This window comes from Lipophrys pholis (assembly GCF_963383615.2).
Source record: "Lipophrys pholis genome assembly, contig: SCAFFOLD_59, whole genome shotgun sequence".
Taxonomy (NCBI): Eukaryota; Metazoa; Chordata; class Actinopteri; order Blenniiformes; family Blenniidae; genus Lipophrys; species Lipophrys pholis.
In genome coordinates, this window is record NW_028291811.1 from 100001 (window position 1) to 125355 (window position 25355).

At 47.7% G+C, this 25355-nt stretch overlaps 1 protein-coding gene across 1 annotated transcript in view; it reads left to right on the forward strand.

The window, feature by feature from the left end:
• The window catches only part of masp1 (MBL associated serine protease 1), a 45703-nt gene that overhangs the window by 9055 nt on the left and 11293 nt on the right, over positions 1-25355 (forward strand). The window contains exons 6-10 of the mRNA XM_080494149.1: positions 2694-2841; positions 5897-6015; positions 6798-6876; positions 16871-16999; positions 17072-17146. Coding sequence (XP_080350275.1) covers positions 2694-2841; positions 5897-6015; positions 6798-6876; positions 16871-16999; positions 17072-17146 — 550 coding nt within the window. The remainder of the gene's footprint in view (positions 1-2693; positions 2842-5896; positions 6016-6797; positions 6877-16870; positions 17000-17071; positions 17147-25355) is intronic.

Below are 25355 nucleotides of genomic sequence, written 5' to 3' on the forward strand. Positions count from 1 at the left end.
CATTTCAGGGTGAACATACTATTGTTGTGTATCAGGTGTCTACAGGCAGCAGTGTGTTATTGTGTTGTTGTTGTTGTTGTGTATCAGGTGTCTACAGGCAGCAGTGTGTTATTGTGTTGTTGTTGTTGTTGTGTATCAGGTGTCTACAGGCAGCAGTGTGTTATTGTGTTGTTGTTGTTGTGTATCAGGTGTCTACAGGCAGCAGTGTGTTATTGTGTTGTTGTTGTTGTTGTGTATCAGGTGTCTACAGGCAGCAGTGTGTTATTGTGTTGTTGTTGTTGTTGTGTATCAGGTGTCTACAGGCAGCAGTGTGTTATTGTGTTGTTGTTGTTGTGTATCAGGTGTCTGCAGGCAGCAGTGTGTTATTGTGTTGTTGTTGTTGTTGTGTATCAGGTGTCTGCAGGCAGCAGTGTGTTATTGTGTTGTTGTTGTTGTTGTGTATCAGGTGTCTACAGGCAGCAGTGTGTTATTGTGTTGTTGTTGTTGTTGTGTATCAGGTGTCTACAGGCAGCAGTGTGTTATTGTGTTGTTGTTGTTGTGTATCAGGTGTCTACAGGCAGCAGTGTGTTATTGTGTTGTTGTTGTTGTGTATCAGGTGTCTACAGGCAGCAGTGTTATTGTGTTGTTGTTGTTGTGTATCAGGTGTCTACAGGCAGCAGTGTGTTATTGTGTTGTTGTTGTTGTGTATCAGGTGTCTACAGGCAGCAGTGTGTTATTGTGTTGTTGTTGTTGTTGTGTATCAGGTGTCTACAGGCAGCAGTGTGTTATTGTGTTGTTGTTGTTGTTGTTGTGTATCAGGTGTCTGCAGGCAGCAGTGTGTTATTGTGTTGTTGTTGTTGTTGTGTATCAGGTGTCTGCAGGCAGCAGTGTGTTATTGTGTTGTTGTTGTTGTGTATCAGGTGTCTACAGGCAGCAGTGTGTTATTGTGTTGTTGTTGTTGTGTATCAGGTGTCTACAGGCAGCAGTGTGTTATTGTGTTGTTATTGTGTTGTTGTTGTTGTGTATCAGGTGTCTACAGGCAGCAGTGTGTTATTGTGTTGTTGTTGTTGTTGTGTATCAGGTGTCTACAGGCAGCAGTGTGTTATTGTGTTGTTGTTGTTGTTGTGTATCAGGTGTCTACAGGCAGCAGTGTGTTATTGTGTTGTTATTGTGTTGTTGTTGTTGTGTATCAGGTGTCTACAGGCAGCAGTGTGTTATTGTGTTGTTGTTGTTGTTGTTGTGTATCAGGTGTCTGCAGGCAGCAGTGTGTTATTGTGTTGTTGTTGTTGTTGTGTATCAGGTGTCTGCAGGCAGCAGTGTGTTATTGTGTTGTTGTTGTTGTGTATCAGGTGTCTACAGGCAGCAGTGTGTTATTGTGTTGTTGTTGTTGTGTATCAGGTGTCTACAGGCAGCAGTGTGTTATTGTGTTGTTGTTGTTGTTGTTGTGTATCAGGTGTCTACAGGCAGCAGTGTGTTATTGTGTTGTTGTTGTTGTGTATCAGGTGTCTACAGGCAGCAGCGTGTTATTGTGTTGTTGTTGTTGTGTATCAGGTGTCTACAGGCAGCAGTGTGTTATTGTGTTGTTGTTGTTGTGTATCAGGTGTCTACAGGCAGCAGTGTGTTATTGTGTTGTTGTTGTTGTGTATCAGGTGTCTAAAGGCAGCAGTGTGTCATTGTGTTGTTGTTGTTGTGTATCAGGTGTCTACAGGCAGCAGTGTGTTATTGTGTTGTTGTTGTTGTGTATCAGGTGTCTAAAGGCAGCAGTGTGTTATTGTGTTGTTGTTGTTGTTGTGTATCAGGTGTCTGCAGGCAGCAGTGTGTTATTGTGTTGTTGTTGTTGTTGTGTATCAGGTGTCTGCAGGCAGCAGTGTGTTATTGTGTTGTTGTTGTTGTGTATCAGGTGTCTACAGGCAGCAGTGTGTTATTGTGTTGTTGTTGTTGTGTATCAGGTGTGTACAGGCAGCAGTGTGTTATTGTGTTGTTGTTGTTGTGTATCAGGTGTCTACAGGCAGCAGTGTGTTATTGTGTTGTTGTTGTTGTGTATCAGGTGTCTACAGGCAGCAGTGTGTTATTGTGTTGTTATTGTGTTGTTGTTGTTGTGTATCAGGTGTCTATAGGCAGCAGTGTGTTATTGTGTTGTTATTGTGTTGTTGTTGTTGTGTATCAGGTGTCTACAAGCAGCAGTGTGTTATTGTGTTGTTATTGTGTTGTTGTTGTGTATCAGGTGTCTGCAGGCAGCAGTGTGTTATTGTGTTGTTGTTTTTGTGTATCAGGTGTCTGCAGGCAGCAGTGTGTTATTGTGTTGTTGTTGTGTATCAGGTGTCTACAGGCAGCAGTGTGTTATTGTGTTGTTGTTGTTGTGTATCAGGTGTCTACAGGCAGCAGTGAGTTATTGTGTTGTTGTTGTTGTGTATCAGGTGTCTACAGGCAGCAGTGTGTTATTGTGTCGTTGTTGTTGTGTATCAGGTGTCTGCAGGCAGCAGTGTGTTATTGTGTTGTTGTTGTTGTGTATCAGGTGTCTACAGGCAGCAGTGTGTTATTGTGTTGTTGTTGTTGTTGTGTATCAGGTGTCTACAGGCAGCAGTGTGTCATTGTGTTGTTGTTGTTGTGTATCAGGTGTCTACAGGCAGCAGTGTGTTATTGTGTTGTTGTTGTTGTGTATCAGGTGTCTACAGGCAGCAGTGTGTTATTGTGTTGTTGTTGTTGTGTATCAGGTGTCTACAGGCAGCAGTGTGTTCGGGCCGTTCTGTGGTAGAGTTTCTCCCGGAGTCATTCTGACTGAAAGCAGCTCAGCAACAATCAATTTCCACACCGACCAATCAGGAGAGAACCGAGGCTGGAGGGTCCACTACAGCGTTACAGGTACACACTACACCACTACAGGCACACACTACACCGCTACAGGCACACACTAATCCGCTACGGGTACACACTACACTACTAGGGGTACACACTACACCACTAGGGGCACACACTACGCCGCTACAGGCACACACTACACCACTAGGGGTACACACTACGCCGCTATAGGCACACACTACACCACTATGGGTACACACTACACCACTAGGGGCACACACTACGCCGCTACAGGCACACACTACACCACTAGGGGTACACACTACGCCGCTATAGGCACACACTACACCACTACAGGCACACACTACACCACTACGGGCACACACTACACTACTAGGGGTACACACTACACCACTAGGGGCACACACTACGCCGCTACAGGCACACACTACACCACTAGGGGTACACACTACGCCGCTATAGGCACACACTACACCACTATGGGTACACACTACACTACTAGGGGTACACACTACACCACTAGGGGCACACACTACGCCGCTACAGGCACACACTACACCACTAGGGGTACACACTACGCCGCTATAGGCACACACTACACCACTATGGGTACACACTACACCACTAGGGGTACACACTACGCCGCTACAGGCACACACTACACCACTACGGGCACACACTACACTACTAGGGGTACACACTACACTACTAGGGGTACACACTACACCACTACGGGCACACACTACACTACTAGGGGTACACACTACGCCGCTACAGGCACACACTACACCACTACGGGTACACACTACACTACACTACTAGGGGTACACACTACACCACTACGGGCACACACTACACCGCTACAGGCACACACTACACTACTAGGGGTACACACTACACCACTACGGGCACACACTACACCGCTACAGGCACACACTACACTACTAGGGGTACACACTACACCACTACGGGCACACACTACACCGCTACAGGCACACACTACACTACTAGGGGTACACACTACACCACTACGGGCACACACTACACCGCTACAGGCACACACTACACTACTAGGGGTACACACTACACCACTACGGGCACACACTACACCGCTACAGGCACACACTACACTACTAGGGGTACACACTACACCCCTACGGGCACACACTACACCGCTACAGGCATACACTATACCACTACGGGCACACACTACGCCGCTACAGGCACACACTACACTACTAGGGGTACACACTACACCACTACAGGCACACACTACACCACTACGGGCACACACTACACTACTAGGGGTACACACTACACCACTACAGGCACACACTACACCACTACAGGCACACACTACACTACTAGGGGTACACACTACACCACTACAGGCACACACTACACCACTACGGGCACACACTACACTACTACAGGCACACACTACACCACTACAGGCACACACTACACCACTACGGGCACACACTACACCGCTACAGGCACACACTACACCACTAGAGGTACACACTACGCCGCTACGGGCACACACTACACCGCTACAGGCACACACTACACCACTAGAGGTACACACTACACCACTACGGGCACACACTACACCGCTACAGGCACACACTACACTACTAGGGGTACACACTACACTACTAGGGGTACACACTACACCACTACAGGTACACACTACGCCGCTACAGGCACACACTACACTACTAGGGGTACACACTACACTACTAGGGGTACACACTACGCCGCTACGGGCACACACTACACCGCTACAGGCACACACTACACCACTAGAGGTACACACTACACCACTACGGGCACACACTACACCGCTACAGGCACACACTACACTACTAGGGGTACACACTACACTACTAGGGGTACACACTACACCACTACAGATACACTGTGACCTGTGGTTTAGCTACACATGACAACAATACACAGAATACTTCTTCTTCTTCTTCTTCTTCTGTTATGTTTTATGGCAGTTTGCTGCCTCCTTAAAGGAGCATTACCGCCCCCTCCTGGGCTGGAGTTGGAACGAGCTCAGGCAGTGACTGTCTTCAGTTCATCCTAAATCCTTCCTATTGATTTAGTTCTCTGCAGAAACCTAAATATACTCCTCACTACCTCATTCTCTTCTGCTCTAAGTATATTAATTAAACTGAGCTGCTTCCTTTAATGCTCTTCTCTCCTCCTCCTAATTCTTCCATTCCACCGTGACACGCTGTCCCGACTCAAACATCCCACACTGTTCACATTTCCCACCTTTATGTCTTCCTGTCTTATTAAGTGTCCCAGTTAATCCAGTCTGTCCCATCCTTCATGGTGTCTTTACTGTCTCTTCCTTCTGGTTCCTTCCTGTCCTTCTGCCCTCCCCATCCTGCTTCTGGATAGTAGAAAGCTTTCCACCTGTTTCCTGACATTCCCAGTACTCTTGCCACCTTTTCAGTATTTCTTTCTTAATCACTCTTCTCCCCTCAGCTTTGCTCATCTGAACTGGAAGTTCTATTACTTGTGATTTCAGAGATTGTTTAGCTAAAATGTCCACATTCTCATTTCCCTCAATTCCAACATGAGCTGGGACAGACAAACCTCACATCCCCCCGTTTTCTGGATTTCATATATTCAACTGTGTATTTTAAAAAGCAAGTCGTGTTTGCATGATGTCATTGTGAATATGCTTGTGAGTGCTGCCCAGCTGTGTGATGCTATCACTGCCTTACTTCTTTCATATTCTGGAGTATATTCCAGTGCCATTACTATTGCTACCAGCTCTACTGCATACCCTGAGAGATGCTCTGTACATCTTTTCCTCATGTTGATTTCCCTGCTCGGGATTTATATTGCTGCTCCACTCCGACCTATTGGAGGGTCTTTTGACCCGTCTGTAAGAACCAATGGATCCCCTATGTATTTGTTACCTAAGTGCTTTTGAGCTTTATAACTTGCTTCATCCTGTTTCTTTATTCTGTTAATCTCATTTTTGATTTCAGAATCTACCACTGGCATTGTAACACAGAATACTTACTTTGTAAGTCAGCCTATAAAGAAAAAATGTCAACTTTTATTTTGATAGGAAGCCAGTGTCCACTTCCTGTGGCTCCGCCCCATGTAGTGTTGGATCCCCTCCAATCAGAGTACTTCTTTAAAGACCACCTGGTGCTCACCTGTGAGCCTGGATATCGCTTGCTGCAGGTGAGTGAAGCAGCTAGCCCCCCCCCCCACCTGATGATAGCCCCACACACTGACCTGTTAACCCCGCCCACTCAGCTGATTGCCCCGTCCAATCACCTGTTAACCCCGCCCACTCAGCTGATTGCCCCATCTAATCACCTGTTAACCCCGCCCACTCAGCTGATTGCCCCGTCCAATCACCTGTTAACCCCGCCCACTCAGCTGATTGCCCCGTCCAATCACCTGTTAACCCCGCCCACTCGGCTGATTGCCCCGTCCAATCACCTGTTAACCCCGCCCACTCAGCTGATTGCCCCGTCCAATCACCTGTTAACCCCGCCCACTCGGCTGATTGCCCCGTCCAATCACCTGTTAACCCCGCCCACTCGGCTGATTGCCCCGTCCACATAGTTCCTGACTTGTTAATGCTGACTTGGTGAGATTAGAGCAGATTAATTCATGGGACAATAGAACCGGAGTCACTTTCACTTTATTCCAGCAGAACGGTTCCAGGCAGAGCTTCCTCACTGCTCTTCTTTTACTTTACATTTTACCTCCACTGGTTCTGAGGCTCCGCCCCCTCGTGTGAGGCTCTGCCCGATTGTGTGAAGCCCAGAGTTAATCCTGAATTTACTTCCAGAAGACAAAATCAAAGTCGTACTACAGACCTCCGGTCTACTTCAAAATGATGTGTGTGTGTGTGTGTGTGTGTGTGTGTGTGTGTGTGTGTGTGTGTGTGTGTGTGTGTGTGTGTGTGTGTGTGTGTGTGTGTGTGTGTGTGTGTGTGTGTGTGTGTGTTGCAGGATGGGCAAGTTGTGTCTCACTATCAGATGTTTTGTGGTTCTAATGGTTCCTGGACTGGTCGTCTCCCTCAGTGTCAACGTAAGAGCTTCAAACTCCTTCTTCATCCTCTTCCTCTTCCTCTTCCTCTTCCTCTTCCTCTTCCTCTTAAAGGGGCCAGGCACAAACATTACTATTCCTCGGGCTGCAGGTTTTTAATCCCATTTTCCTTCTCCCACCACTGTCTCAGTGGGTAACTAGTCCCTCACCGTTTGGAGCACGTACACAAACAGCACAGCAAAACGTGGAGAACATTCTGGAATAGTGAGCTGTCATTTTTATTACCGACTCGACTAACAGTTTCCGCAGAAAACTGCGAATAATTTCCCATTCGAAGCAGATGGGAAAAACGGTGAAAAACCACCAGGAAATCCTCACTGTTCACCGCCAGGCGACGTCGCCAGACTTTCAGCTAGAGACTTGATTTAACTTTGAAAACATTGACGCTCTTCTCCTCTATTCAGAAAACCGCCGACCGATTTGAATCTGTGAGCTTTTAAGTTGGATAAAGTTTTCAGACGTTTTCGGAGTTGTTGTTTTTTTTCTTTTGTAATTCAAAGTTTTATTCGATTTTTCATTTATATATACCAAATAAGCAAAACAAGGAGGCTATGTACATATATACACATACATGCTTACACATATATATACATATATACATATATACATGAAGGGCCGTCCATAATACATCAAAACGTAGCTACAGGTCTTGTGCTTCTAACTAGGGCTCCCTTTTGTCTGGGAAATATATGGTTCTCTCTAATAACACTTAATTGGCAGCAAGTGCAGTATTGACTCACCGTGAAAACATGAAGCTCACCGTGAAGCTCACCATGAAAACATGAAGCTCACCATGAAAACATGAAGCTCACCATGAAAACATGAAGCTCACCGTGAAAACATGAAGCTCACCGTGAAAACATGAAGCTCACCGTGAAAACATGAAGCTCACCATGAAAACATGAAGCTCACCATGAAAACATGAAGCTCACCGTGAAAACATGAAGCTCACCATGAAAACATGAAGCTCACCGTGAAGCTCACCGTGAAAACATGAAGCTCACCATGAAAACATGAAGCTCACCGTGAAGCTCACCGTGAAAACATGAAGCTCACCATGAAAACATGAAGCTCACCGTGAAAACATGAAGCTCACCATGAAAACATGAAGCTCACCGTGAAAACATGAAGCTCACCATGAAAACATGAAGCTCACCGTGAAAACATGAAGCTCACCATGAAAACATGAAGCTCACCATGAAAACATGAAGCTCACCGTGAAAACATGAAGCTCACCGTGAAGCTCACCGTGAAAACATGAAGCTCACCGTGAAAACATGAAGCTCACCATGAAAACATGAAGCTCACCGTGAAAACATGAAGCTCACCGTGAAGCTCACCGTGAAAACATGAAGCTCACCGTGAAGCTCACCGTGAAAACATGAAGCTCACCATGAAAACATGAAGCTCACCGTGAAAACATGAAGCTCACCGTGAAAACATGAAGCTCACCATGAAAACATGAAGCTCACCGTGAAAACATGAAGCTCACCATGAAAACATGAAGCTCACCGTGAAAACATGAAGCTCACCATGAAAACATGAAGCTCACCGTGAAGCTCACCGTGAAAACATGAAGCTCACCGTGAAGCTCACCGTGAAAACATGAAGCTCACCATGAAAACATGAAGCTCACCGTGAAAACATGAAGCTCACCATGAAAACATGAAGCTCACCGTGAAGCTCACCGTGAAAACATGAAGCTCACCATGAAAACATGAAGCTCACCGTGAAGCTCACCGTGAAGCTCACCGTGAAAACATGAAGCTCACCGTGAAAACATGAAGCTCACCGTGAAAACATGAAGCTCACCGTGAAAACATGAAGCTCACCGTGAAAACATGAAGCTCACCATGAAAACATGAAGCTCACCATGAAAACATGAAGCTCACCGTGAAAACATGAAGCTCACCATGAAAACATGAAGCTCACCATGAAAACATGAAGCTCACCGTGAAAACATGAAGCTCACCATGAAAACATGAAGCTCACCGTGAAGCTCACCGTGAAAACATGAAGCTCACCGTGAAAACATGAAGCTCACCATGAAAACATGAAGCTCACCATGAAAACATGAAGCTCACCGTGAAAACATGAAGCTCACCATGAAAACATGAAGCTCACCGTGAAAACATGAAGCTCACCATGAAAACATGAAGCTCACCGTGAAAACATGAAGCTCACCATGAAAACATGAAGCTCACCGTGAAGCTCACCGTGAAAACATGAAGCTCACCATGAAAACATGAAGCTCACCGTGAAAACATGAAGCTCACCGTGAAAACATGAAGCTCACCGTGAAAACATGAAGCTCACCATGAAAACATGAAGCTCACCGTGAAAACATGAAGCTCACCGTGAAAACATGAAGCTCACCGTGAAAACATGAAGCTCACCATGAAAACATGAAGCTCACCGTGAAGCTCACCGTGAAAACATGAAGCTCACCGTGAAAACATGAAGCTCACCGTGAAAACATGAAGCTCACCGTGAAGCTCACCGTGAAAACATGAAGCTCACCGTGAAAACATGAAGCTCACCGTGAAGCTCACCGTGAAAACATGAAGCTCACCGTGAAAACATGAAGCTCACCGTGAAAACATGAAGCTCACCATGAAAACATGAAGCTCACCGTGAAAACATGAAGCTCACCATGAAAACATGAAGCTCACCATGAAAACATGAAGCTCACCGTGAAAACATGAAGCTCACCGTGAAAACATGAAGCTCACCGTGAAGCTCACCGTGAAAACATGAAGCTCACCATGAAAACATGAAGCTCACCGTGAAAACATGAAGCTCACCATGAAAACATGAAGCTCACCGTGAAAACATGAAGCTCACCGTGAAGCTCACCGTGAAAACATGAAGCTCACCGTGAAGCTCACCGTGAAAACATGAAGCTCACCGTGAAAACATGAAGCTCACCATGAAAACATGAAGCTCACCGTGAAAACATGAAGCTCACCATGAAAACATGAAGCTCACCGTGAAGCTCACCGTGAAAACATGAAGCTCACCGTGAAGCTCACCGTGAAAACATGAAGCTCACCGTGAAAACATGAAGCTCACCATGAAAACATGAAGCTCACCATGAAAACATGAAGCTCACCATGAAAACATGAAGCTCACCGTGAAAACATGAAGCTCACCATGAAAACATGAAGCTCACCGTGAAAACATGAAGCTCACCGTGAAAACATGAAGCTCACCGTGAAGCTCACCGTGAAAACATGAAGCTCACCATGAAAACATGAAGCTCACCATGAAAACATGAAGCTCACCGTGAAAACATGAAGCTCACCATGAAAACATGAAGCTCACCGTGAAAACATGAAGCTCACCGTGAAAACATGAAGCTCACCATGAAAACATGAAGCTCACTGTGAAAACATGAAGCTCACCATGAAAACATGAAGCTCACCGTGAAAACATGAAGCTCACCATGAAAACATGAAGCTCACCGTGAAGCTCACCGTGAAAACATGAAGCTCACCATGAAAACATGAAGCTCACCATGAAAACATGAAGCTCACCATGAAAACATGAAGCTCACCGTGAAAACATGAAGCTCACCGTGAAGCTCACCATGAAAACATGAAGCTCACTGTGAAAACATGAAGCTCACCATGAAAACATGAAGCTCACCATGAAAACATGAAGCTCACCGTGAAGCTCACCGTGAAAACATGAAGCTCACCATGAAAACATGAAGCTCACCGTGAAAACATGAAGCTCACCATGAAAACATGAAGCTCACCGTGAAAACATGAAGCTCACCATGAAAACATGAAGCTCACCGTGAAAACATGAAGCTCACCGTGAAAACATGAAGCTCACCGTGAAGCTCACCGTGAAAACATGAAGCTCACCGTGAAAACATGAAGCTCACCATGAAAACATGAAGCTCACCGTGAAAACATGAAGCTCACCGTGAAGCTCACCGTGAAAACATGAAGCTCACCGTGAAAACATGAAGCTCACCGTGAAAACATGAAGCTCACCGTGAAAACATGAAGCTCACCGTGAAGCTCACCGTGAAAACATGAAGCTCACCGTGAAAACATGAAGCTCACCATGAAAACATGAAGCTCACCATGAAAACATGAAGCTCACCGTGAAAACATGAAGCTCACCGTGAAAACATGAAGCTCACCGTGAAGCTCACCGTGAAAACATGAAGCTCACCATGAAAACATGAAGCTCACCGTGAAAACATGAAGCTCACCATGAAAACATGAAGCTCACCGTGAAGCTCACCGTGAAAACATGAAGCTCACCGTGAAAACATGAAGCTCACCATGAAAACATGAAGCTCACCGTGAAAACATGAAGCTCACCTTGAAAACATGAAGCTCACCGTGAAAACATGAAGCTCACCATGAAAACATGAAGCTCACCGTGAAGCTCACCGTGAAAACATGAAGCTCACCGTGAAGCTCACCGTGAAAACATGAAGCTCACCGTGAAAACATGAAGCTCACCATGAAAACATGAAGCTCACCATGAAAACATGAAGCTCACCGTGAAAACATGAAGCTCACCATGAAAACATGAAGCTCACCATGAAAACATGAAGCTCACCGTGAAAACATGAAGCTCACCATGAAAACATGAAGCTCACCGTGAAAACATGAAGCTCACCGTGAAAACATGAAGCTCACCATGAAAACATGAAGCTCACCATGAAAACATGAAGCTCACCATGAAAACATGAAGCTCACCGTGAAGCTCACCATGAAAACATGAAGCTCACCATGAAAACATGAAGCTCACCGTGAAGCTCACCGTGAAAACATGAAGCTCACCGTGAAAACATGAAGCTCACCGTGAAAACATTTTACAACCAAGTCTAACGGTTCTCCAACTAATCAGTTGTTCAAAGGTCTGTACTACGTCGCTGGATTTTCTCTTATCTAGGTAACTTCAGGATTAACTCTGGTTTTCTGTCCTATGACGCTGGTTCCCTTCTCACCAGGATAAATCACCTGGTAACTGAAAGTCTAACCTGCTCTGGAGCAGGATATGTTCTAGATAAGAGGTCAGAGCTCCGCCTCCTGACCAATCAGAGCTCTTGGGAAATGCCCCGCCCATTCTTAACTGATGGTGATTGGTGGGCAGGTTCAGCTCTGAGCTGCAGCAGAGAGGAGAGGAGAAATTAATCTAGAACAATCTTTAGACATAATAAAATAAATCCTGGTCTCTGAGGCTCTGAAGGAGGTTCTGGTTCTGGTTCTGGTTCCAAGTCTGTTTATCTCCACGAGGGTTGATCTGGAATAATGAGGTTCATGATCACACCTGACAGAACTGCAGAACCATGAATTTATGGAACCAGAACTACTGGTGTCGTCATGGTGATGAATTAATATTCCAACAGGAAACACAAGAGAACCTCCACCTCAGAACCAGTGATAGAGAACCTAAAGTAAAAGAAGAGCAGTGAGGAAGTTCTGCCTGGAACCGTTCTGCTGGAATAAAGTGGAACTGAGTGATCACAGTGCTGTTCCTTTATATCACTGATCCATTAATCTGCTCTAATCTCACCAAGTCAGGAAGGTTCTGGTTCTGGCTGCAGCAGCAGTGTTGCTTTGAGCTGCTGGATGGGTTGGAATTCTTCATAATCTCAGAGATTAACTGCTCCTTCAGTAATCTGGAAACTGCTCTGCAGAGTTTCTCTGTGTGTGATTGGTCAGACGCTGCAAGCTCCGCCCCTTTCATGTGAACGCTCACACCTGGTCTGGGTTGAACCAGAGAGTTGAGAACCTGCTTGGTGGTAATGGTGATCTGGATCAGTCAACCAGGAACCAGAGATCCTGGTATGTTGATCAGGTTCCTAGTACAGGCCTCTGGTTCCTAGTACAGGCCTCAGGTTCCTAGTACAGGCCTCTGGTTTGTAGTACATGCCTCAGGTTCATAGTACAGGCCTCAGGTTCCTAGTACAGGCCTCAGGTTCATAGTACAGACCTCAGGTTCCTAGTACAGGCCTCTGGTTCGGAGTACAGGCCTCAGGTTCTTAGTACAGGCCTCTGGTTCCTAGTACAGGCCTCTGGTTCGTAGTACAGGCCTCTGGTTCCTAGTACATGCCTCAGGTTCATAGTACAGGCCTCTGGTTTGTAGTACATGCCTCAGGTTCATAGTACAGGCCTCAGGTTCCTAGTACAGGCCTCAGGATGAGTGCATTGTTGTTCTCATTGTTGTTTCAGAGTTTATTTATATAAAACAGGGACAACACCTCTAGATCCAGCTCAGTCACCTCTAGATCCAGCTCAGTCACCTCTAGATCCAGCTCAGTCACCCCTAGATCCAGCTCAGTCACCTCTAGATCCAGCTCAGTCACCCCTAGATCCAGCTCAGTCACCTCTAGATCCAGCTCAGTCACCCCTAGATCCAGCTCAGTCACCCCTAGAACCAGCTCAGTCACCTCTAGATCCAGCTCAGTCACCTCTAGATCCAGCTCAGTCACCCCTAGAACCAGCTCAGTCACCTCTAGATCCAGCTCAGTCACCTCACCTCTAGATCCAGCTCAGTCACCTCTAGAACCAGCTCAGTCACCCCTAGAACCAGCTCAGTCACCCCTAGATCCAGCTCAGTCACCTCTAGAACCAGCTCAGTCACCTCTAGATCCAGCTCAGTCACCCCTAGATCCAGCTCAGTCACCTCTAGAACCAGCTCAGTCACCCCTAGATCCAGCTCAGTCACCTCTAGATCCAGCTCAGTCACCTCACCTCTAGATCCAGCTCAGTCACCCCTAGAACCAGCTCAGTCACCTCACCTCTAGATCCATCTCAGTCACCTCTAGATCCAGCTCAGTCACCCCTAGAACCAGCTCAGTCACCTCTAGATCCAGCTCAGTCACCCCAAGAACCAGCTCAGTCACCTCTAGATCCAGCTCAGTCACCCCTAGAACCAGCTCAGTCACCTCTAGAACCAGGTCAGTCACCCCTAGAACCAGCTCAGTCACCTAGAACCAGCCCAGTCACCCCTAGAACCAGCTCAGTCACCTAGAACCAGCCCAGTCACCCCTAGAACCAGCTCAGTCACCTAGAACCAGCCCAGTCACCTAGGACCAGCCCAGTCAACTCTAGAACCAGCTCAGTCACGTCTAGAACCAGTTCAGTCACGTCTAGAACCAGTTCAGTCACCTAGAACCAGCTCAGTCACCTAGAACCAGGTCAGTCACCTAGAACCAGCCCAGTCACCTAGAACCAGCTCTTGTTGATCTGTTTGAGTTTCTTTTCACAGGTTCTTGTAAAGGAGGAGGTTCTAGTGTCGCTGTGTTTCACAACGTTCCAGCTCAAACACTCATGTTGTTTTAATGTCTGACAGTGACGGTACGTTGTTGTTTTTTTATCTAGAACTTCCAGAGGTTCTTTATAAACGCTTTCACTGGTCTTACAGGCCGATGTCCAGCTCGGGAGGCAATAGGACATGTGTGACATCATCGCTGGCTGAAGAGCTGGATTGGTTCTAACAAAGCTAAAGTTGGATGATTTGTCGTTTACAAAGCAGTTGTGGGTCGAGAGTGATTCCTCGGTATTTAAACTCTAGTACCACCTCACTTGTTTTACCTTGGACAGAAACGTTGGGATCACTGTCAGTACTTGCTCTTTTTGAGGAGTACATACACACAGTCGTGGATATGTTCAAGTACCGTTGGGATTTCTCAAGCCAGTTATACACATTTGTCATGTGTCAGTTCCTGCGCAGTGTGTATTTTATCCTTTGCATGGACATACAGAACAGCATCATCGGCATACATTTGGCAGGGGACATTTGGCAGGGGACATTTGGCAGGGGACATTTGGCAGGGGACATTTGGGGGACGGCGAGGCAGATCATTTAGAAACAAGCTGAAAAGCAGTGGACCGAGCACTGACCCCTGCGGTACCCCAGATGGTTGTTAGGTGATGTTGTCTTCATGTCCTGTGTCCCGACACACGGGGAGACGTTAAAGCTGGACACTTTGGTCCACAGTGTCTGCTGGGTAATGCTGAGATGGACAGAAACAGAACCAACAACCCGCCTGCATCCAGCTTTGATTCGATGGCGTCTCAGCAGAAGGATGTTTTCCAGTTGAAGCTGTATAGAGCGTTGTTAAGATGATCTACAATTTGCTCTGCTGCTACTCTTACCATGACTCTGGAGCTGCTGGAGGTTCTGATTGGTCTGGAGCTGCTGGAGGTTCTGATTGGTCTGGAGCTGCTGGAGGTTCTGATTGGTCTGGAGCTGCTGGAGGTTCTGATTGGTCTGGAGCTGCTGGAGGTTCTGATTGGTCTGGAGCTGCTGGAGGTTCTGATTGGTCTGGAGCTGCTGGTTACTGCAGGATTACCTGACTTAAAGACGGGTCTAATGACAGAGCACTTCCAGGGTTCAGGAAACCAACTTTCATTTATGTTCTCACTGTTCTTGAGGCCAGAGGCCTGTACTAAGAACCAGAGGCCTGTACTAGGAACCAGAGGCCTGTACTAGGAACCAGAGGCCTGTACTAAGAACCAGAGGCCTGTACTAGGAACCAGAGGCCTGTACTAAGAACCAGAGGCCTGTACTAGGAACCTGAGGCCTGTACTATGAACCAGAGGCCTGTACTAGGAACCTGAGGCCTGTACTAGGAACCTGAGGCCTGTACTATGAACCAGAGGCCTGTACTAGGAACCTGAGGCCTGTACTAGGAACCTGAGGCCTGTACTAGGAACCTGAGGCCTGTACTAGGAACCAGAGGCCTGTACTAGGAACCTGAGGCCTGTACTAGGAACCTGAGGCCTGTACTAGGAACCTGATCAACATACCAGGATCTCTGGTTCCTGGTTGACTGATCCTGATCACCATTACCACCAAGCAGGTTCTCAACTCTCTGGTTCAACCCAGACCAGGTGTGAGCGTTCACATGAAAGGGGCGGAGCTTGCAGCGTCTGACCAATCACACACAGAGAAACTCTGCAGAGCAGTTTCCAGATTACTGAAGGAGCAGTTAATCTCTGAGATTATGAAGAATTCCAACCCATCCAGCAGCTCAAAGCAACACTGCTGCTGCAGCCAGAACCAGAACCTTCCTGACTTGGTGAGATTAGAGCAGATTAATGGATCAGTGATATAAAGGAACAGCACTGTGATCACTCAGTTCCACTTTATTCCAGCAGAACGGTTCCAGGCAGAACTTCCTCACTGCTCTTCTTTTACTTTAGGTTCTCCATCACTGGTTCTGAGGTGGAGGTTCTCTTGTGTTTCCTGTTGGAATATTAATTCATCACCATGACGACACCAGGAGTTCTGGTTCTATAAATTCATGGTTCTGCAGTTCTGTCAGGTGTGATCATGAACCTCATTATTCCAGATAAACAGACCTAGAACAAGTCAGGAACCAGAACCAGAACCTCCTTCAGAGCCTCAGAGACCAGGATTTATTTTATTATGTCTAAAGATTGTTCTAGATTAATTTCTCCTCTCCTCTCTGCTGCAGCTCAGAGCTGAACCTGCCCACCAATCACCATCATTTAAGAATGGGCGGGGCATTTCCCAAGAGATCTGATTGGTCAGGAGGCGGAGCTCTGACCTCTTATCTAGAACATAACCTGCTCCAGAGCAGGTTAGACTTTCAGTTACCAGGTGATTTATCCTGGTGAGAAGGGAACCAGCGTCATAGGACAGAAAACCAGAGTTAATTCTGAAGTTACCTAGATAAGAGAAACCCAGAGTTAATCCTGAAGTTATCTGGATAAGAGAAACCCAGAGTTAATCCTGAAGTTATCTGGATAAGAGAAACCCAGAGTTAATCCTGAAGTTACCTAGATAAGAGAAACCCAGAGTTAATCCTGAAGTCACCTGGACAAGAGAAAATCCAGCATCATAGTACAGGCCACAGGACTCTGGTTCAGGTTCTGGTTCAGGTAGTTCTGGATTATCCTGAGCAGGTCCTGGTCAGTGTGGTCCAGGTCCAGGTCCAGGTCCAGTCCTCTGACTGGTCCCTGGTTGTGTGCAGTGGTGGATTGTGGACGTCCAGCCGAGGTAGCCCTGGCGGATGTGGTGTTTGGTAACCATGACAACAGCACCACGTTTGGCTCCACGGTGGTCTACGTGTGCCGAGACGACGACGGGCGACCGAACAACCGTAAGAACCGACGCCGCACCTGCAGTCCGCCACGCTGACTCAGCACATCACAGTGTCTCTCTCTGCTCATAGAGTCCTTCACCTGCAGTGCCAATGGTGATTGGACCGATTCTAGGGGGCGGAGCCAAACACCTACCTGTCACCGAGGTACCTCCCTCTCTCCCTCCCTCCCCCCTCCCTCTCTCCCTCCCTCCCTCTCTCTCTCTCCCTCTCTCCCTCCCTCCCTGTCTCTCTCTCTCCCTCCCTCCCTCCCTCCCTCCCTCCCTCTCTCTCTCTCCCTCCCTCTCTCTCTCTCTCTCTCCCTCCCTCTCTCCCTCCCTCCCCCCTCCCTCCCTCCCTCCCTCCCTCTCTCTCTCCCTCCCTCTCTCTCTCTCTCTCTCCCTCCCTCCCTCCCTCCCTCCCTCCCTGTCTCTCTCTCTCCCTCCCTCCCTCCCTCCCTCTCTCTCTCTCCCTCCCTCTCTCTCTCTCTCTCTCTCTCCCTCCCTCTCTCCCTCCCTCCCTCTCTCTCTCTCCCTCCCTCCCTCCCTCCCTCTCTCTCTCTCCCTCCCTCCCTCCCTCCCTCCCTCCCTCTCTCTCTCCCTCCCTCTCTCTCTCTCTCTCTCCCTCCCTCCCTCCCTCCCTCTCTCTCCCTCTCTCCCTCCCTCCCTGTCTCTCTCTCTCCCTCCCTCCCTCCCTCCCCCCCTCTCTCCCTCCCTCCCCCCTCCCTCTCTCCCTCCCTCCCTGTCTCTCTCTCTCCCTCCCTCCCTCCCTCTCTCTCTCTCCCTCCCTCTCTCTCTCTCTCTCTCCCTCCCTCTCTCCCTCCCTCCCCCCTCCCTCTCTCTCTCCCTCCCTCTCTCTCTCTCTCTCTCCCTCTCTCCCTCCCTCCCCCCTCCCTCCCTCCCTCCCTCTCCCTCCCTCCCTCCCTCCCTCTCTCTCCCTCTCTCCCTCCCTCCCCCCTCCCTCTCTCCCTCCCTCCCTCTCTCTCTCTCCCTCCCTCCCTCCCTCCCTCTCTCTCTCTCCCTCCCTCCCTCCCCCCCTCCCCCCCTCCCTCCTTCACTACAGTAAAACACAGGCCCTGTAGACATAGTAGTATTTTATAAGTGTGTACATTCTTGTCTTGTTTCCAGCCGGTCTTTAACCTTTGAGGTGAAAAGTTTGGGATCTGGTATCATTTTACTTTGTTTGGCGTTTCCTTTAGGAGTGACTTCCTGTTACTGAGATCGTCTTTGGTCACAATGTGGTTTATCGGGGGGGGGGGGGGGGGGTATTTTACAGTTGGTAGGGACCCAGCTCCTGGTGACTTCTGTCCTGTGTTTGGACAGAACCAGAGAGTGGCTCTGGTTCTGTCCTGCATTTGAAGGTTAATTTCAGAAAACAGAGGTCGATGAAACTTTCTAAACTCAGGAAATTATACTTTTGATACTTTCCAGTGATGATACCTACTTGGTTTTCTATCCAGGACTTTAAGAGTTTGGTTGTATAAAGACCCAATGTGTTCTGGAAGGAGCCGCTGGAGCCCGTACTGTCAGACAGTACCATATGTAGGAGAATATCACTGAGTACAGTACTGTACTCTGCTTGGTGTGGTACTTTAAAACTCTTCAGATTGGTTGTTCCTGTTCCTGAGATCTTCTTCATGTGGTGGTTCAATGTGAGTTGAGGTTCTAATCCCACTCCAGGATATTTACATTCTGTCACTGAGCTAATGTCCTGGTTCTGGATACGAACTCTGAACTGTTGCAGGTTCTATTTTCTAACTGAGAAGCACATGGACAGTGTTTCCTGGAGGTTCAGAACTAGATGGTTCTGGATGAGCCCCTCTAGGATGTCCACCATATATGAAGCCAGGAGGTGCTGGAGTCTGGGCCTCTGGATATAGAACAGCATCATCTGCATAGAGCTGACGTGTTGCTGCTGGGCTTTGGAACGGCGGTCCAAGAATGGACCCTTGTGGTACTATGTTCTCTGTCCTGGAGATATGATGGGAACCATTTTATAGTATCAGGAGAACAATTAGAAGATCCCGTTTTAGACCAAAGTAAGTGTTGGTTGACCTTTTTAAGGTAAAGACATGCAGCTCCCACCACATCACCCTGATTGGTTAAGACTTTCCACCAGACAGGAATTTGTTCCATCAGCTGAGTCGCCTGGTCTGAAGACAAACTGCTGAGGGTGGAGAAGTTGACTGTCTTGTAGGAACTCCATCAGCTGAGTTGCTACAACTTTTTCAAGGACCTTAGATGAGACCGGGCCAGGATGAAGGTGAATGTCCCCTGCCAGGAGTAGCAGTATGAATAGTACTTTAACTGAGTAACCTTTGCCATACTGCGATCTTAGTTTGACAGCCTTGTTTGTACTTTTGCGCTCTGGAGGACCAGATAGAGGACAGGACGAAATGACCATGTCCAAATAAATATCATTTAGAGGGTTCACCTTTAGTTGAGCTGGCTGGAATATTCCTTTTGTTCCAGAGAGAAATAAAACAATGTAGAGGCCAGAAGTGGAGCCCAACCAACCACTCTTGTCCATCAGTACTCCTCCTACTCTACTGTCAGCAGTACTCTTACCCTTCTGTCAGCAGTACTCCTCCTACTCTACTGTCAGCAGTACTCCTCCTACTCTACTGTCAGCAGTACTCTTCTGAGTCTTCTGTCAGCAGTAAACCTCCTACTATTCTGTCAGCAGTACTACTACTCTTTTGTCAGCAGTACTCCTCCTATTCTTCTGTCAGCAGTACTCTTCTGAGTCTTCTGTCAACAGTACTCCCCCTACTCTTCTGTCAGCAGTACTCTTTTGAGTCTTCTGTCAGCAGTACTTCTCCTACTCTACTGTCAGCAGTACTCTTCTGAGTCTTCTGTCAGCAGTACTCTTCCTACTCTACTGTCAGCAGTACTACTACTCTTTTGTCAACAGTACTCCCCCTACTCTTCTGTCAGCAGTACTCTTTTGAGTCTTCTGTCAGCAGTACTCTTCCTACTCTACTGTCAGCAGTACTACTACTCTTTTGTCAGCAGTACTCCTCCTACTCTTCTGTCAGCAGTACTCCTCCTACTCTACTGTCAGCAGTACTCCTCCTAGTCTTCTGTCAGCAGTACTACTACTCTTCTGTCAGCAGTACTACTACTCTTTTGTCAGCAGTACTCCTCCTACTCTTCTGTCAGCAGTACTCTTCTGAGTCTTCTGTCAACAGTACTCCCCCTACTCTTCTGTCAGCAGTACTTCTCCTACTCTACTGTCAGCAGTACTCCTCCTACTCTTCTGTCAGCAGTACTCTTCTGAGTCTTCTGTCAGCAGTACTCCTCCTAGTCTTCTGTCAGCAGTACTCCTCCTACTCTTCTGTCAGCAGTACTCCTCCTAGTCTTCTGTCAGCAGTACTCTTTTGAGTCTTCTGTCAGCAGTACTCCTCCTACTCTACTGTCAGCAGTACTCTTCTGAGTCTTCTGTCAGCAGTACTCCTCCTACTCTTCTGTCAGCAGTATTCCTCCTACTCTTCTGTCAGCAGTACTCCTCCTACTCCACTGTCAGCAGTACTCCTCCTACTCTACTGTCAGCAGTACTCTTCTGAGTCTTCTGTCAGCAGTACTCCTCCTACTCTACTGTCAGCAGTACTCCTCCTACTCTTCTGTCAGCAGTACTCCCCCTACTCTTCTGTCAGCAGTACTCCTCCTACTCTTCTGTCAGCAGTACTCCCCCTACTCTTCTGTCAGCAGTACTCTTTTGAGTCTTCTGTCAGCAGTACTCTTCCTACTCTTCTGTCAGCAGTACTACTACTCTTTTGTCAGCAGTACTCCTCCTACTCTTCTGTCAGCAGTACTCTTCTGAGTCTTCTGTCAGCAGTACTCCTCCTACTCTACTGTCAGCAGTAAACCTCCTACTATTCTGTCAGCAGTACTCTTCTGAGTCTTCTGTCAACAGTACTCCCCCTACTCTTCTGTCAGCAGTACTCTTTTGAGTCTTCTGTCAGCAGTACTCTTCCTACTCTACTGTCAGCAGTACTACTACTCTTCTGTCAGCAGTACTCCTCCGACTATACTGTCAGCAGTACTCTTCTGAGTCTTCTGTCAGCAGTACTCCTCCTACTCTTCTGTCAGCAGTACTACTACTCTTCTGTCAGCAGTACTCCTCCTACTCTACTGTCAGCAGTACTCTTCTGAGTCTTCTGTCAGCAGTACTCCTCCTACTCTTCTGTCAGCAGTACTCCTCCTACTCTACTGTCAGCAGTACTACTACTCTTCTGTCAGCAGTACTCCTCCTACTCTACTGTCAGCAGTACTCTTCTGAGTCTTCTGTCAGCAGTACTCCTCCTACTCTTCTGTCAGCGGTACTCCTCCTACTCCACTGTCAGCAGTACTCCTCCTACTCTACTGTCAGCAGTACTCTTCTGAGTCTTCTGTCAGCAGTACTCCTCCTACTCTACTGTCAGCAGTACTCTTCTGAGTCTTCTGTCAGCAGTACTCCTCCTACTCTTCTGTCAGCAGTAAACCTCCTACTATTCTGTCAGCAGTACTCTTCTGAGTCTTCTGTCAACAGTACTCCCCCTACTCTTCTGTCAGCAGTACTCCTCCTACTCTACTGTCAGCAGTACTCTTCTGAGTCTTCTGTCAGCAGTACTTCTCCTACTCTTCTGTCAGCAGTACTACTACTCTTCTGTCAGCAGTACTCCTCCTACTCTACTGTCAGCAGTACTCTTCTGAGTCTTCTGTCAGCAGTACTCTTCCTACTCTTCTGTCAGCAGTACTACTACTCTTTTGTCAGCAGTACTCCTCCTACTCTTCTGTCAGCAGTACTCTTCTGAGTCTTCTGTCAGCAGTACTCCTCCTACTCTACTGTCAGCAGTACTCCTCCTACTCTTCTGTCAGCAGTACTCCTCCTACTATTCTGTCAGCAGTACTCTTCTGAGTCTTCTGTCAGCAGTACTCCTCCTACTCTACTGTCAGCAGTACTCCTCCTACTCTTCTGTCAGCAGTAAACCTCCTACTATTCTGTCAGCAGTACTCTTCTGAGTCTTCTGTCAACAGTACTCCCCCTACTCTTCTGTCAGCAGTACTCTTTTGAGTCTTCTGTCAGCAGTACTCTTCCTACTCTACTGTCAGCAGTACTACTACTCTTCTGTCAGCAGTACTCCTCCGACTATACTGTCAGCAGTACTCTTCTGAGTCTTCTGTCAGCAGTACTCCTCCTACTCTTCTGTCAGCAGTACTCCTCCTACTCCACTGTCAGCAGTACTCCTCCTACTCTACTGTCAGCAGTACTCTTCTGAGTCTTCTGTCAGCAGTACTCCTCCTACTCTTCTGTCAGCAGTAAACCTCCTACTATTCTGTCAGCAGTACTCTTCTGAGTCTTCTGTCAACAGTACTCCCCCTACTCTTCTGTCAGCAGTACTCTTTTGAGTCTTCTGTCAGCAGTACTTCTCCTACTCTACTGTCAGCAGTACTCTTCTGAGTCTTCTGTCAGCAGTACTCTTCCTACTCTACTGTCAGCAGTACTACTACTCTTTTGTCAGCAGTACTCCTCCTACTCTTCTGTCAGCAGTACTCCTCCTACTCTACTGTCAGCAGTACTCCTGCTAGTCTTCTGTCAGCAGTACTACTACTCTTCTGTCAGCAGTACTACTACTCTTTTGTCAGCAGTACTCCTCCTACTCTTCTGTCAGCAGTACTCCTCCTACTCTACTGTCAGCAGTACTCCTCCTAGTCTTCTGTCAGCAGTACTACTACTCTTCTGTCAGCAGTACTACTACTCTTTTGTCAGCAGTACTCCCCCTACTCTTCTGTCAGCAGTACTCTTTTGAGTCTTCTGTCAGCAGTACTTCTCCTACTCTACTGTCAGCAGTACTCTTCTGAGTCTTCTGTCAGCAGTACTCTTCCTACTCTACTGTCAGCAGTACTACTACTCTTTTGTCAGCAGTACTCCTCCTACTCTTCTGTCAGCAGTACTCCTCCTACTCTACTGTCAGCAGTACTCCTCCTAGTCTTCTGTCAGCAGTACTACTACTCTTCTGTCAGCAGTACTACTACTCTTTTGTCAGCAGTACTCCCCCTACTCTTCTGTCAGCAGTACTCCTCCTACTCTACTGTCAGCAGTATTCCTCCTACTCTTCTGTTAGCAGTACTCCTCCTACTCTTCTGTCAGCAGTATTCCTCCTACTCTTCTGTCAGCAGTACTCCTCCTACTCTTCTGTCAGCATTACTCCTCCTACTCTACTGTCAGCAGTACTCTTCTGAGTCTTCTGTCAGCAGTACGACTACTTTTTTGTCAGCAGTACTCCTCCTACTCTTCTGTCAGCAGTACTCCTCCTACTCTACTGTCAGCAGTACTCCTCCTACTCTTCTGTCAGCAGTACTCTTCTGAGTCTTCTGTCAGCAGTACTGCTACTCTTTTGTCAGCAGTACTCCTCCTACTCTTCTGTCAGCAGTACTCTTCTGAGTCTTCTGTCAGCAGTACTCCTCCTAGTCTTCTGTCAGCAGTACTCCTCCTACTCTTCTGTCAGCAGTACTCCTCCTAGTCTTCTGTCAGCAGTACTCTTTTGAGTCTTCTGTCAGCAGTACTCCTCCTACTCTACTGTCAGCAGTACTCTTCTGAGTCTTCTGTCAGCAGTACTCCTCCTACTCTTCTGTCAGCAGTATTCCTCCTACTCTTCTGTCAGCAGTACTCCTCCTACTCCACTGTCAGCAGTACTCCTCCTACTCTACTGTCAGCAGTACTCTTCTGAGTCTTCTGTCAGCAGTACTCCTCCTACTCTACTGTCAGCAGTACTCCTCCTACTCTTCTGTCAGCAGTACTCCCCCTACTCTTCTGTCAGCAGTACTCCTCCTACTCTTCTGTCAGCAGTACTCCCCCTACTCTTCTGTCAGCAGTACTCTTTTGAGTCTTCTGTCAGCAGTACTCCCCCTACTCTTCTGTCAGCAGTACTCTTTTGAGTCTTCTGTCAGCAGTACTCCTCCTACTCTACTGTCAGCAGTACTCCTCCTAGTCTTCTGTCAGCAGTACTCTTCCTAGTCTTCTGTCAGCAGTACTCCCCCTACTCTTCTGTCAGCAGTACTTCTCCTACTCTACTGTCAGCAGTACTCCTCCTACTCTTCTGTCAGCAGTACTCTTCTGAGTCTTCTGTCAACAGTACTCCCCCTACTCTTCTGTCAGCAGTACTTCTCCTACTCTACTGTCAGCAGTACTCCTCCTACTCTTCTGTCAGCAGTACTCTTCTGAGTCTTCTGTCAGCAGTACTCCTCCTAGTCTTCTGTCAGCAGTACTCCTCCTACTCTTCTGTCAGCAGTACTCCTCCTAGTCTTCTGTCAGCAGTACTCTTTTGAGTCTTCTGTCAGCAGTACTCCTCCTACTCTACTGTCAGCAGTACTCTTCTGAGTCTTCTGTCAGCAGTACTCCTCCTACTCTTCTGTCAGCAGTATTCCTCCTACTCTTCTGTCAGCAGTACTCCTCCTACTCCACTGTCAGCAGTACTCCTCCTACTCTACTGTCAGCAGTACTCTTCTGAGTCTTCTGTCAGCAGTACTCCTCCTACTCTACTGTCAGCAGTACTCCTCCTACTCTTCTGTCAGCAGTACTCCCCCTACTCTTCTGTCAGCAGTACTCCCCCTACTCTTCTGTCAGCAGTACTCTTTTGAGTCTTCTGTCAGCAGTACTCCCCCTACTCTTCTGTCAGCAGTACTCTTTTGAGTCTTCTGTCAGCAGTACTCCTCCTACTCTACTGTCAGCAGTACTCCTCCTAGTCTTCTGTCAGCAGTACTCTTCCTAGTCTTCTGTCAGCAGTACTCCCCCTACTCTTCTGTCAGCAGTACTTCTCCTACTCTACTGTCAGCAGTACTCCTCCTACTCTTCTGTCAGCAGTACTCCCCCTACTCTTCTGTCAGCAGTACTTCTCCTACTCTACTGTCAGCAGTACTCTTCCTACTCTTCTGTCAGCAGTACTCTTCCTACTCTTCTGTCAGCAGTACTCCTACTCTCTAGACCTGTGGCCTCCAGCGTCCTCTGATTCTTTCTGCATATGATGATGATGTAAGTGTTTTTGTGTCTGGTGAGGGGGATGTTCAGGGTTAAAGGTCAGGGGGATGTTGGGGGTTTAAGGTGAGGGGGATGTTCAGGGTTAAAGGTCAGGGGGATGTTCAGGGTTAAAGGTCAGGGGGATGTTCAGGGTTTAAGGTGAGGGGGATGTTCAGGGTTAAAGGTCAGGGGGATGTTCAGGGTTAAAGGTCAGGGGGATGTTCAGGGTTAAAGGTCAGGGGGATGTTCAGGGTTAAAGGTCAGGGGGATGTTGGGGGTTAAAGGTCAGGGGGATGTTGGGGGTTTAAGGTCAGGGGGATGTTGGGGGTTAAAGGTCAGGGGGATGTTGGGGGTTAAAGGTCAGGGGGATGTTGGGGGT